The 13,380-nt window shown below is 26.6% G+C and overlaps 2 protein-coding genes across 3 annotated transcripts; one reads left to right on the top strand and one right to left on the bottom strand.

The window, feature by feature from the left end:
- Positions 1–590: 590 nt before the first annotated feature.
- On the top strand, positions 591–6,518 carry LOC127263113 (uncharacterized protein At2g39795, mitochondrial-like). 2 transcript variants are annotated; one of them, XM_051292073.1, is made up of 4 exons: positions 591–905; positions 1,489–1,811; positions 2,347–2,525; positions 5,964–6,518. In XM_051292073.1, the coding sequence occupies exons 1-3, from the start codon at positions 699–701 to the stop codon at positions 2,507–2,509; spliced, it is 693 nt and encodes a 230-aa protein (XP_051148030.1). In that variant the 5' UTR covers positions 591–698; the 3' UTR covers positions 2,510–2,525; positions 5,964–6,518. The 2 variants fall into 2 exon arrangements, with proteins under 2 accessions (XP_051148030.1, XP_051148029.1); XM_051292072.1 differs by lacking the exon at positions 5,964–6,518 and having other exon boundaries at positions 2,347–4,309.
- Positions 6,519–6,892: 374 nt separating this feature from the next.
- Positions 6,893–7,756, bottom strand: LOC127262898 (zinc finger protein 3-like). The gene has a single exon (XM_051291763.1). It carries the CDS (start codon positions 7,754–7,756, stop codon positions 7,007–7,009), a length of 750 nt encoding a protein of 249 aa, XP_051147720.1. The 3' UTR covers positions 6,893–7,006.
- Between the last annotated feature and the right edge of the window lie 5,624 nt (positions 7,757–13,380).

Below are 13,380 nucleotides of genomic sequence, written 5' to 3'. Positions count from 1 at the left end.
AGTGACAATTGCGGTGGGACAAAGAATAATAGATTGAAAATATATATATGTAAAATAGTTTTAATATTTATGTCATTTATATTTTATGCATATAAGTGTAATAGTATTATTCTAATTTATAGTACTTCATTTATCCCCCAAAATTGGTTACATTTCTTTTATAATTTACAAAAAAAAAAAAATGTAACTAATTTTGATAGATGGATGAAATATTATTATTTTTTTAATAAAAAAATTGATATTTTTGAATGTCACTTATAAAATAATAACAATAGTAATTTCACTTAGGATTGAAGGAATATTACATAAGAAAAAAAAATAAAATTGAAGATTTCACATAAATTTTTGAATATTAGCATTATATTAAATTATAATAGAAAAGACAAAAATATCTCTATTAGTATAATGTAATATAAAAGTAATAGTATTTGTGTAATATATTGTAAGTTGAAAAAATATTTACTATGTACGATTGATATAATAATAACATAAATACTCAATTATAAGTCATTCCACTTGGGCTTCTATAGGCCCAAATAATAAAAGCCCAAATTTAGATATTGTACGGAAACCAAAATGATAACACGAAGAAGAAAGAGAAAAAAAGAAAATGAAAACTGGGAATGGCGAAGGAAGGCAAAACCCTCCTTAAACCCTAATCGCAGATTCGATCAATTTCGACGAATCAATCAGGCAAGATGGCTCATCGTTTATTGCTCCGAGGATTGCGAGGAGCAGTGCGGAATCTGGTTACCCGTCAACAATCCAATCCCCTCAATTATTGTCACAAATCTTCGATTAGAAACTACGTGTCGGAAATGCGCAAATCGGCGTTCGAAGGCAACATTCTCCGGCTTATTCGGAACGAGATTCAGTACGAGCTTGAGCGTTCTCCGCCATCTGAGGTACTCACTCGACGCTGATTAGTTTTAATTTTCGTTCGCGGCGAAGAGTTGTTCGTTCGGTACTCATTGATTTGTAATCTCCCTTAAATCTTATTTTTTTTTCTGGTGCTGGTTTGATTGCTGTAGGGTTATTAGGAGATTTGCGAGTGTTCTAGGGTTTTAATGCGCGTGATTTTCGAATTTGTAGAAGTTAGTTCGATACTGCGAAATGAATTCGAATTTGACAGTTTGTGAATTTGAAATTTGATCGAAAGTTCTTGTAGCAACTAGCAAAAAGCTTTTAAGCTAAATTGGGGGCTACGATTGTAATCTGATAGGTTAACCTCAATTGAAATTGTTTGATTTTGGTGAGCTCTGTGATCAACAGTCTAAGATCAATGCCTGTTTTGATCTCATTCGAAATGTTGCTATTGAATAGAATTTATTCGAAATCACGTAATTTCCGAAGTTTTTTCTTGCAAGAACCATTATATATTGCACCGATGCAGTTCTTAATCTTGGCTTAATTTATAGAACACATCTTCATCGTACATTTCTTATTCGACTGGTTCACGACATTCCTACCATGTGTATATCTCTACAGCTTGTAGGAGAATTCAATTCATTCACGATTGATGAATGCCGGGGCGAGCAGTGGATTCGACTGAGCAAGAAATACAGTGAGAGTGAAGAAATTAAAATCGACGTAACTATGTTTGATGGATCTGTACCCGTGGAAAAGTACGATGGATCTTCGGAGGATGTGAAGCTTCATATAACTTTGATCGTCGATATCTTCAAGGGCGAGAGCAGCCGTGTTCTGGAATTTTTATGCTCTGCATGGCCGGATAGTATAGAAATTCGTAATGTGTTTACACGCGATCGTGATCAAATGAAAATGCAGCCGCATATGGGCCCTGAATTCAAGTACGTGTTTCGTTCACTTCTGTTATGTTGTAAGACTATATAATACTCCCTCTGTCCCGGATGTTTATGCTTGTTTAGTTGAACTCATTGACTAAGAAATAGCAGTATTTTAATATAAGAATAAGATAGGTAAAAAATATAGTGGGATATCATGAAAAATTTATTAAATTAATAAGAAAACAACTCTAGGATAAGTAGAAAAATAGTGACAAATTAATTATTATTTGTTAAAGTAGAAATAGTGAAATCGTAGGCGGATAAAATTATTTACTGTAAATGAATTATGCACTATTATCCCGGATGGAGGGAGTATGATAATGATGTATTTTCATCTAAGTTTAAATTTTTAAGGGAAATGATCATCTAACATAATATCGAAGCGGGTGGAAGACTATATAAAATGTAATTAATAATACATTTTCCTACAAGTTTGAAATTTTAGGTGAGATGATCATTTAATCTGGTTATATTTTTTCGTCGATCCTTTTTTGTCATAATTTTTCCTCTAACATTTGTGTATCGTTTCGGTTTTCAGGGAATTGTCGGACGAACTTCAGGATTCTCTCTACGAATTCTTGGAGTCAAGGGGCGTAGACGATAAGCTAGCTGAATTTGTACATCTCTATATGAGGAGGAAAGACGAGAGCGAGTACGTACGGTGGATGGAAAATCTCAAATCTTTTATTCAGAAGAAATAGAGAAAAATCTTTCGAGGTACTTTGGCTGCTGCCCTATTCTTCTATTATTTACTATTCTTCGGCATTGTTAGATTTGTTTCTATAAGGGAAGAACCGGCTTTAAACTAGATCGGTGGCTTCTAGAAAGTCATCTCCGGGATCGATAGTAAAATTCGCTCTAGTAGCAAAGATGCATTTCCCTTTCATCGACTTGCCGATGAAATATGGGTCGAAAATATCTTAAACTCGGCTTAGGGTCCAGAGACTCCACCGATATTACATCGGTTCGTCTCTCCCAACTTTGAATCCTCACTCTGGTTTAACTAACTCGGGATTCAAGAACAGACGTGGAAACCAAACATTTAGATGTTGTGATGTTCTGTAAGAAGAAATAGTGAATTTTTATTGAGAATCCTAAAGATTGCATAGGAAAAATATTGAAAAGATTCTCAAAGTAAACAGACTTTTAAAACAAACACTATATATCGAATATGATATTTATTCGAAAGAAAAATATATAGCGACAAACATATACTAGGAAACTATGGCTTCGGATTTGAAATTTTTTGGAGTTTTGAAAATTGTCGAGAATAATAAAATGTTACTGAGTATTAGATCATTAGATGTGATGTTCTATGAGAAAAAAATATATATTTGATGTCATTATATGTTTTGAAAAAGTTACTATTTGTTAACTAATAATGCCAAAAATTTTAGAAGCATCTATGTAAATGGTTTGACTCATTTTAGAAAAGTTCGATATTACATTCTCTCCTATTGTTGAAATACACTAAGGGCGTGTTTGTTTGGGGGATTGGATTTTAAATTCACTATTCATCCCATTTTTCTCTCAAAAAAATCAAATCAAACATTTATTTTATATTTTTTATATTATACTAAAAATCAATTTTACATTTAAAACATCACATCAACACCTATTTATATCACATCATATAACTATTCAAATTCAATTTTTTACTATTCAAATCTCAACTCAAAATTCAAACCCTCGAACAAACACATCCTAGCAGGAAGGAAAACATCATAAGGGAATATTGACAAAAAAAATTCTTCGAACAACATTATTATTCGAAGAATATAATGGTACCGTATATTTCTACAATAGTCTTTGTCGACGAACAAAGATTTGGGTCTTTTTTTTTTCTTTTTTCTCGTCTTGGAAATATCTGGTTTAGATTTTGTATTTAAATAAAATTTGACTATTTTGTGAGATAATTTTTTATATATATATAGAAAGTTTTAGGAAATTTGAATTAAAGAAACACAATGTTTAGCCTTAAGTTTGTTCGATGGATTAGAACTTGTAATACGAGATTGTTTGACTTTTGACTCTTGTAAATAAGCACTTGGCTAAACTAGATCTTTAATAAGTCAAATAAATTGGGGATTATTTTATTTAAATCACACGTAATTATGATAACGACTAAAGCACAAAATCAAACACGATCTTGTTCTTTGAACCATTGCAATTTTTAGTTATCTATTTATTTATTTCATTTCATTTAAAATCATACATATTGATGTGATGCCGTAAAATTTTTAAATAAATGAGTGACATTTTTTCTTTATTTTTCTCTAGAAGGGTGCTTACACTTAAATGACACTGTGCTAATTTGATCGAGTTAGCACACTAATATGAAATAATTAGTATTTCATTACAAGATTGATATAATCAAGTTAGCACACTAATATGAAATAATTAGTATTTCATTACAAGACTGATATAATTAAGTTAACACACTAATATGAAATAATTAGTATTTCATCACAAGCCGATAATGTGTGAATTATATATTGTGTTGAAATTAATATATATTGTATTAATATTTGTGGTGTGAATTATATATTGTATTGTGTTATATAATCTATTTATTAAAATATATTGTGTTATATATAATTATATAATGTGTCATCAAAATATGTCTGTTGATTGAGCCAAATTAGCACGTGCTAATTATATAATATGCAACATGTAATTATATAATATACTATCAAAGTATGTGTTATATATTATATTAATATATGCACAATTTTTTAAAAAAATATATGTCGATTGAGTCAAATATATTATATTGTTTTGGGACGGTAACCAAAACATTTTCTCTAATATATATTGTTTCTTTATTGTATATTATTTGATGCACTAAAATTATACTCCCTCCGTCCCACATATTTCGTCCTTATTTTCTATTTTCGTCTGTCTTATATAACTTGTCTTTTTTATTTTTGGAAATATAATTATGCACTTTAATCGCATTTTAAATTTTACATTTTATAATTTTCTTAATTTTAATTAAACTATTTACTTATCTTAATCTTAATCTATAATTATTTTTACTAATACACTTTTTAATTATTTATTAATTATACTTTATGTAAATTTCCGTATTTACAGTAATAGTACCATATTTTTTGGGACGGACGGAGTAATACATTATGCTATATAAAATTATTTAACGTGTTATTATCATATATATATATATATGTATATGTGATTCAATTAGCATAATAATCAAAACATAAATTCAATGGATAATACTTTCTCCGTTTCCTAATAATTTATCTATTTTTTTATTTTGATTTATCTCACAATAAGATATCAATTTTTTTAGTGAATGTATTATCTACGTAATAAAATTTATAATATATTATACAAATGTTATTATGTTTATATCATATTATACTAATAAGGTTATTTTAGTCAATTCTATTTTATTAATATTATATATTTTAAATTTAGTAAAAAAAAATAAATAAATTGATATTTACTCAAGGACAGATGCAGTAAAAAAAATACTCAATTTAGGGTGTGTTTGTTTGGTGAATTTTGTAAGATTTCTACTGTGCATTCAATTTTTTCTCTAAAAAATATCAAATCAAATACTTATTTTTTATTTTTTATTTTCTATATTATACTTTTAAAAAAAAACCGTTCAAATTTCAATTCAAAATTTAAACTTCCAAACAAACACACCCTTGTACTTTGTCCTTTAAAAACTATCTATTTTTTAATTTTAGTTCATTTCATAATAAAAGTATTTTTTTTTGTATTGTACTGTCTATTTAACATTACAAATATCATTTTAATTTATACTCCTCTATCCCACATAATTTGTCTCTATTTTATATTTTCATATGTCCCATATAACTTGTCATTTCTATTTTTTGAAATATAATTATGCACTTTAATCGCATTTTAAATTTTAAATTTTATAATTTTTTTAATTTTAATTAAATTATTTATTTATCTTAATCTTAATCTATATTATTTTTATTAAATTATTATTATTTTTACTAATATATTTTAAAATTACTTACTAATTATATTTTACCCAAATTTTCATATCTTTCTATATTTTCTGAGACGGAGAAAAGTAATATATTACACAATATTATTATATTTATATCATACATTACTAATAAAGTTATTTTAATATTTTTTATTTGGAGACAGGCGGAGTATAAGATATTGATGAAGACAGCGGTGAATAGATAGTCTATTTTTGCAGCTGCTGGTGGGTCATAATTAATCTGTCGTTACATCAAATCAAATCTTAGCCGTCCATTTCCTTAATTAAATCGTCCGAATGTACGGATGGATGGGTGCAATTACTTAATTAACCCTGCATATTTAATTAAATTCCAATACGTCATGAGATTATATTTGATCCACCTGACCTGATTCTTACACAATTTATAATTATTTTATTTATTTTCGTGACAACTTTAATTTGATTTCTCAATTAATTAATTAATTAATTCAAATCCCGACAAAACTATCTATTTCCAATTGCATCATTTTTGTGGATTAAGTGAGTTATTTATGGGAGTAGATTTCCAGCACATTCTTGACATCTTTTATATTTCAAAGTTTTTTAAAATAAATTAAATATATGTATTTTTTTTTTTTTGGTTTTGTTTATTTACAATTTTTTTTATTTATAGTAACAAAATTTACACACTTGATTTATACTATTAGACAATATTTTACTTATTTATAAATATGTGAAAATTATTTCTACATTGAATTTATTTATAATTTTATCTCACTTTATTAATTATTTAGAATTAAGTGTGCTTTAAATATTACATTTTATTTTTCATCTATTTTTATATAATTTATTTTCTAATTATACATTTTAAATTTCATTATTTATAATTATATAATTTTAATAATTAAAATTAAAATACTCCCTCTGTCCATAAACTAATATCATATTTTTTTCTATTTGGAACGTTCAACAATTATTGTTTATTTATGTTTTTCTAAACATAAATTTTACATTTTTATCCTTCATTTATTTATATATTATAGGACAATAGAAACTGAACGGATAGAGTATATCATAATTTAGAGAGGGAAAGTAAGATTGCATTCAACTTTTTTATTATCGAAATTAAAATGAATAAAAATTCATGCAACATAGTAAGAATCATTCATATAAAAAAAAATTAAAAAAAAAAAAATCGAAATTTTTATCAAGAAAATTGATCAGATCAGAGCCTAAGAGACAAATCCAATTTCTTCACATCCTCTTTTTTTCTATTATTATTATTATTATTATTATTATTAATCTCCATTCTGAGCCCTCCGATGAGCCCATCGGCGGCGAATCTCCGGCCACCGTCAAATCTAGCCGCTCCTCCGAGCGACGGCGGCGGCGCCGCCTGATTCAGCAGCTTTCTCCCCCAGCTCGGCTGTCCGTACGCCGCCGGCGCGGCGGCTCCGTAGCTCGGCTTATGGATCATTGAATGAGCCTGAATTCCTAGCGACCGGCCGAAAGAGCCGTGGAGCGGCAGAGGGTATCCGACGGCAGCGCCGCCGCGGCGGGCGATGGTCCGCTCGCGCTTGTGAGCGTTCTGGTGGCCGCCGAGCGCCTGAGAACTGTAGAATTTCCTGGTGCAGTAGTTGCAGGAGAAGGTGCGGTTCCCGTCCGGTGCGGTTCCTACAGTTAGAGCAGAAAGCGTGTTTTGGGGAATTAGTTCATCAGAAGGGATTTGGAGAGTGAGGTCAAGATCAAGATGATCAAGAACAAGGTTAGGGTTGTTGTTGTTTTTGTTCTTGATCTGATCATATAATAATTGATGATTTTCTTGATGAGAGATTAGTGATTCTTTTGAGGGTTTGTTTGGGAATGAAGATCTTGATGATGATGAAGATGATGATTGGGGATTAGGGTTTTGAATATTTGGGGATTTTTGATTTGATGAAGAATATGGAGGAGGAGGAGGAGGAGGAGCCTCCATATATGGGAGGGGATTTTAGTTCAAATTTGGATTCTTGGTTCCACCAAAAATGAAAAATTTAAATAAAGGAGTATTTTAAATGGTTAGTGGGATGTTTTTGATTGATTGAAAGAAATTAAATGAAATGCTGTTTTATTACAGTTACAATACACTAATTATAGGAAGGATCTGGGGTTTGGTTGGGTGGTTCTTGGAGGGTCCATGGACTTCAGGTCCAGGTTGATTCTAGTCGGAAAGTTTTGGCAGTGGGTAGGGGTGGAAAATGATCATATGTATCTATTTAGGGTGTGTTTAGGGTTTACGAGGTTTTGGGGAAATTAGTGTTTTGGATTTGATTTTTATTTGAATTTTGAAATGAGTTTGAATTTTGATATTTATTTTGGGTTTGAATTTGGTCGGAGCAAGGAGTTTTAATGTGTATTGATTTGATGAGTATGAATATAATAATATAAATGTATAGTAATTTGTATAATTTAATTATAAATTTATATTATATTTATATATTTTTTTTAAATTTTTATTTATTTGTATTATAAAAAAAATTATTCTCTACAAAATGATATATATTGTATATATTTTATTAAATTATAATTATTATAATTTTTTTTTATATTTGTAATTTTTAAAAAAAAATGACAGACTTTGTCCCCCGAGTCTGTCCCTCGAACCCCCTCCAGGATCACTGTGCAAACAGTATTTGTTTGCACAGTTATCTAGCTCAAAACTGGATTGGAGAAACAAATTCTTAGTTTTTATATATTAAATTTTAATATATTAATATTTTATAAAGAATACTGTAATAGAAGTATAAAAAGATAATTTTGTCCTTAGATTAACTTATATTTCAATGAGATTGTAATATTGTGTAAATATTTTTACTAAAAATAAAACACATATATTTGAGTTTAATAGATTAAAATAACAAAATTATTATATATAATTCGGGTGAAAGGAATATTACAATACCGCACATACTGCACTGAAAAAATATCAAAAATAATGAAATTTTGATATATAAAAAGTTATGATACATAATAGCATATAAATTGATATTTTCGTATATACCAAGATGCCGAGATAATTTCGGTATTTTGATATACCATATATCATTTTGGTGTTTTTGATATTCAATATATCGATATATATTGATAATTTTGATATACTGAATTATTGATACAGTATGATATATATATATTTATTAAATTGAACTTTCGGTATACTTTAAGATTTGTATATAAAATAAGATTCTTGATATGATTAAGACAATCATATTTTTGTATGTTTTTGTGTCTTGGGTAAGTTTTTACTCTCTCCGTCCCAGATAACTGTTTCTGTCCGTCCCATATACCATGTCACTTTTCTTTTTTGGAAAATGATTACACATTTTAATCTCATTTTAAATTTTTAATTTTTTTTTTAAATTTTAATTAAACTAATTAGTTATCTTAATCTTAATTTATAATTATTTATATTATAAGATAATTATTTTCATTAATATATTTTTAATTATCTACTAATTACACTCCTCCTAAAATACCGTGTCTACAGTGTAGCAGACACGGTATCCGAGACGGAGGGAGTATTTTTTTTACTTTCTTTGTGTTGTAATTTGTCACTTTTAGGATGTTTTGTCGAATGGGGTTTTGCCCAATTTGGGTAATTTTGTAATGAAAAATAATGTCACTATTTTAACATGTATTTAGTGAAATAAACTTTGGATATAAATCAAACCAATAAAATTATTGCAATGGTTGAATAAATTAGAATAGAGGGGCCTTTGTCTTTATACAAATACATACATAAATAAATAAAACCTACCTTGAATATGAAATTTAAGAATGAAAATGATATTTGAATATGATTTTTTTATAAAGAAATTAAAAGCTAAAAGAAAAAACTATGTATGCATCAAAAATATATTTTATTGTGAATTATACAAAATTATAAATTTATACTCCCTCCAATTTTTTTTTAATTCAAAGTATCATTTTTATCGTTTTTATTCCAAGTATTTATTTCTTATTTTTAGTAAAAGTAATTATAAACTAATATTAAATACTCTTTAATTTGATCTAAATTACAAATATATCATTACACATTACAATTTTTATATATATAAAATTAAAAGACAAAAATGTCAAAATCTTTTACACACCTCCGCTGACCAATAAAATATATATATTTTAAATTTATTACACAACACCAAAGAACCCATTTAAAATAAGACAGATGGATTTATAAATAATTTATGAAATACAACAATATAGTTGTGTACATAATAATAATAATAATAATAATAATAATAAAGTAAAATTGCTTTCATGAATAGAGTGAAGAAAAAGTACTTATAATTAAAGTATAATCACTAACAAACATGAGATTATTTTGTGAGATTAATAATTTATTACAAGGCCAATATTTTAATTTTCAATAATGAGTAATTAACTATTGATTTATTATTTTTTATTGTGGGCTGTTATTATTATTATTATTATTATTATTAGTGTTACTGTTGATTTTTCTTAATTTCCACATTATAAATTAATTTATTTGGAGTTTGAAATTTGAATTTGAAAGAATATTAATGACAGCTCTGTTATGTAACTTAATTAATGGAATATAAATATTGATTATTCTCTTTAATTATAATTGTATTGTTATTGAAATAATGAAACTTTTGTTTTTAGTTTATTAAAAATTAAAATGAATATATAATAAGAAATTTATTGAATTATTAAAAAAAAAATATTAATGGGATAAGTAAAAAATAATATTCCCTCGATCCATGACAAAGTATCCATTTGTCTTTTGTATAAATGTCATTATATTAATGTTATAAGACACCAATAGAAGTATTTTTGTTATTTTCTCTTTATTTGTAATACGATTTGATATAATAATTAATATTCAAATATCAACACGCAAAAAGTAATTGATATATTGTTATGGGACGGAGAAAATATTAACAAATTGATTGTTATTTATTAAAGTGAGAATATTGAAATTATGAGTTGATAAAATTATTTAATTTAAATATATTGTGAATAAATTTAGTGAATGACAAATAAATATTTATATAATTTTTAAAACGTTACAAAATAAATAGGAAAAAACAATGTGCATGTATATAGAAGTGTTGAATATGATCTATAAGTGTCCCCAACAATGACACGTCATTATGTTTGTATGTAAATTATAATTTTGGATTTGAATTTTTAATAGTAAAAGTTTGAATTGAATAATTATTTATTACGATATAAATAAATATGAATGTGCTATTTTGAATGTGAGATTAAATTTGAATTTAATATAAAAATAAAAAATAATTATTCGATAACAACTATAATTTTGGATTTGAATTTTTAATCGTAAAAATTTCTTGATAGCAACTGTATTTCCAAAAAATGATCACTTGTATTGTAATAGTTAGACATGAATATGGAGGTGGCGATCGATGACGGCCGATAGAATTTTGCGTATGGTTCTTACGAGCTCCTTGGACCTCCAAACCCTAAATTGATCGACACTATGTGTCTATCATCGGCAAATGGTAGTTTTGTGCACGGTTCTTGGAAACACCACGGACCGCTCAAGATCAAATCGACGAATACCGTATGTCCTCGACGAGAACCATCTGGGACCGAGGTCCCGGGATCTCCCAAGAATAGCCCATTGCTTTATATAGTAGGGTTTGTCCAATAATGGGAAAGAAACAAAAAAAACAAGATAACAACATATCATACATTGCTTTATTGCTTTAAGGAAATTGGGTAGGAAGGAATCATGTTTTAGATTTTATTGTCTCTATATCTTTGAGTAGTGATAATAACATTAGCTATTGTTGTTTTTCTTTTTTTCTTTTTTTTTTTTTTTTTTTTTTTTTAATAACGTGAGAATCCGCAATCGCTACCCGAGTTATTGTTGTTATTTTTATTTGGGTAAATAGTGTATAATGCTAAAAAAAGAAGATTTCTTCCATCCCAGCCAAAATATCTACGTTACTGTAGACACGAGAATTTAAAAAAATATAATTAATGAATAATTATAAAAAAATATATTAGTCAAAACAATTATTGTGTAATACTGAGAATTATACATTAAAATTTAAATAATTTAATTAAAATTAAGAAAATTATAAATTATAAAATTTAAAATATGATTAGAGTGTATAATATTTTTCAAAAAAAAAATGAATATTTTATGTGAGACGGATAAAGTATCATTATAAAAATATTTATTTTTTTTGCCGTATACTTTTTCGACACAAAGAAACAACCAAAACCCGGAAATAATAGCAAATTCTTGAACCCTTTGGTTGGGTTATCTAATGTTTTATAGTCAAAAAGTTGGCACAAAGTTAAGTTTGTGTGTACATGTGATTAATTGAAGTGAACAACTTGTGTAGGTTGTTAAAAGCTACACTTTTTTTTGACTAAGTTCATTGCCTAAATGTCTCATTTTGGTCTATTGTTGATTATGACTTGTTACTATCATTTTTATTTTTTATAATAATATTATTATTTTATTTGAGCAGTGTATTGTGATAAATAAAAATATGGGCAGATTGGTTTTTATTTGTGTTTAAACAATAATTTGATACGATATTTTGAAAAAATAAAATAAAATAATACGGAATATATTTTTATAAAATATATTTTGCCAACATTTTCTTAGAAAGCTACAAGAAAAGAGAAAATATTCCGTCCGTTCACTTATTATTTTTAAATTAATTGATTTGATATGTGGTATAGGAGCTGAGTTGCTAATATTAAAAATAATATTTTGTGTTAAATGATTGATTTTTATGAGTAGATAGTATTATGTATTATATTATTGTGTGTGTATATTTGTATTTTTAATACTCCATCCGTCTCATAATAAACTATTTATTTTTCTATTTTGGTCTGTCCACGACAAAGTATCCATTTATTTTTTTAGTAAATGTACTATCTATATAATATTACAAATATTCTTATAACTTCTAATATATTATATAAATATCATTACATTTATATCACATAATACTAATAAGGTTATTTTAGTCATTTATACTCTATTCCTACTATATCCAAATATAATACTAATATTTCTAAAACTTCGTGCAAAAAGCAAATGAATACATGGTTATTGGACGGAGAGAGTAATATTTATGAAGAATTGTTCTATTAAAAAAAATTAAATGAACAGACTGAATATCTATATATTATGGTCTTTGTGAATTTAGTTAAAATACTAAAATATTGTTTTATAAAAACCAAATGACAAAATCAACAGTAAAATATATACACACATAGAAGAAATTAATATATATATATATATGTATTTTTCCAAGTGGTAAGATGTATAATGTGCATTTAAAGGGTTTGTTTATTTATTTTATTTTTTTCATTATTTAATATTCTTATATATACATATATTTAAAATTAATTGTTATTCTCAAAATGTAAACAATTTACACGCACATTCTTCTTTCTATTTTTTTTTATTGCTTTTAATTTCAATTTATTTTATAAAGTAGTATAATTGAATGAAATATACACACATATGTTTTTAGAAAATTAAAAATATATTAACATTTTACATGAAATAAACTGCAAATAAAAGTGTGTAGAATAAAATATTTT

The sequence above is a fragment of the Andrographis paniculata genome, unplaced genomic scaffold, assembly GCF_009805555.1.
Source record: "Andrographis paniculata isolate CXL003 unplaced genomic scaffold, ASM980555v1 Contig66END, whole genome shotgun sequence".
Taxonomy (NCBI): Eukaryota; Viridiplantae; Streptophyta; class Magnoliopsida; order Lamiales; family Acanthaceae; genus Andrographis; species Andrographis paniculata.
The sequence above is the reverse complement of the archived record's forward strand: the minus strand, read 5'-3'. Positions and strand labels throughout refer to the sequence as shown.

Excerpts from the sequence above, each read along its gene's own strand:
- LOC127263113 (XM_051292073.1), top strand. The coding sequence starts at position 699 with ATGGCTCATCGTTTATTGCTCCGAGGATTGCGAGGAGCAGTGCGGAAT. Across the intron at positions 906-1,488 it reads AGCGTTCTCCGCCATCTGAG|CTTGTAGGAGAATTCAATTC; the intron begins GTACTCACTCGA and ends ATATCTCTACAG. Across the intron at positions 1,812-2,346 it reads CATATGGGCCCTGAATTCAA|GGAATTGTCGGACGAACTTC; the intron begins GTACGTGTTTCG and ends TTCGGTTTTCAG.
- LOC127262898 (XM_051291763.1), bottom strand. The coding sequence starts at position 7,756 with ATGGAGGCTCCTCCTCCTCCTCCTCCTCCATATTCTTCATCAAATCAA.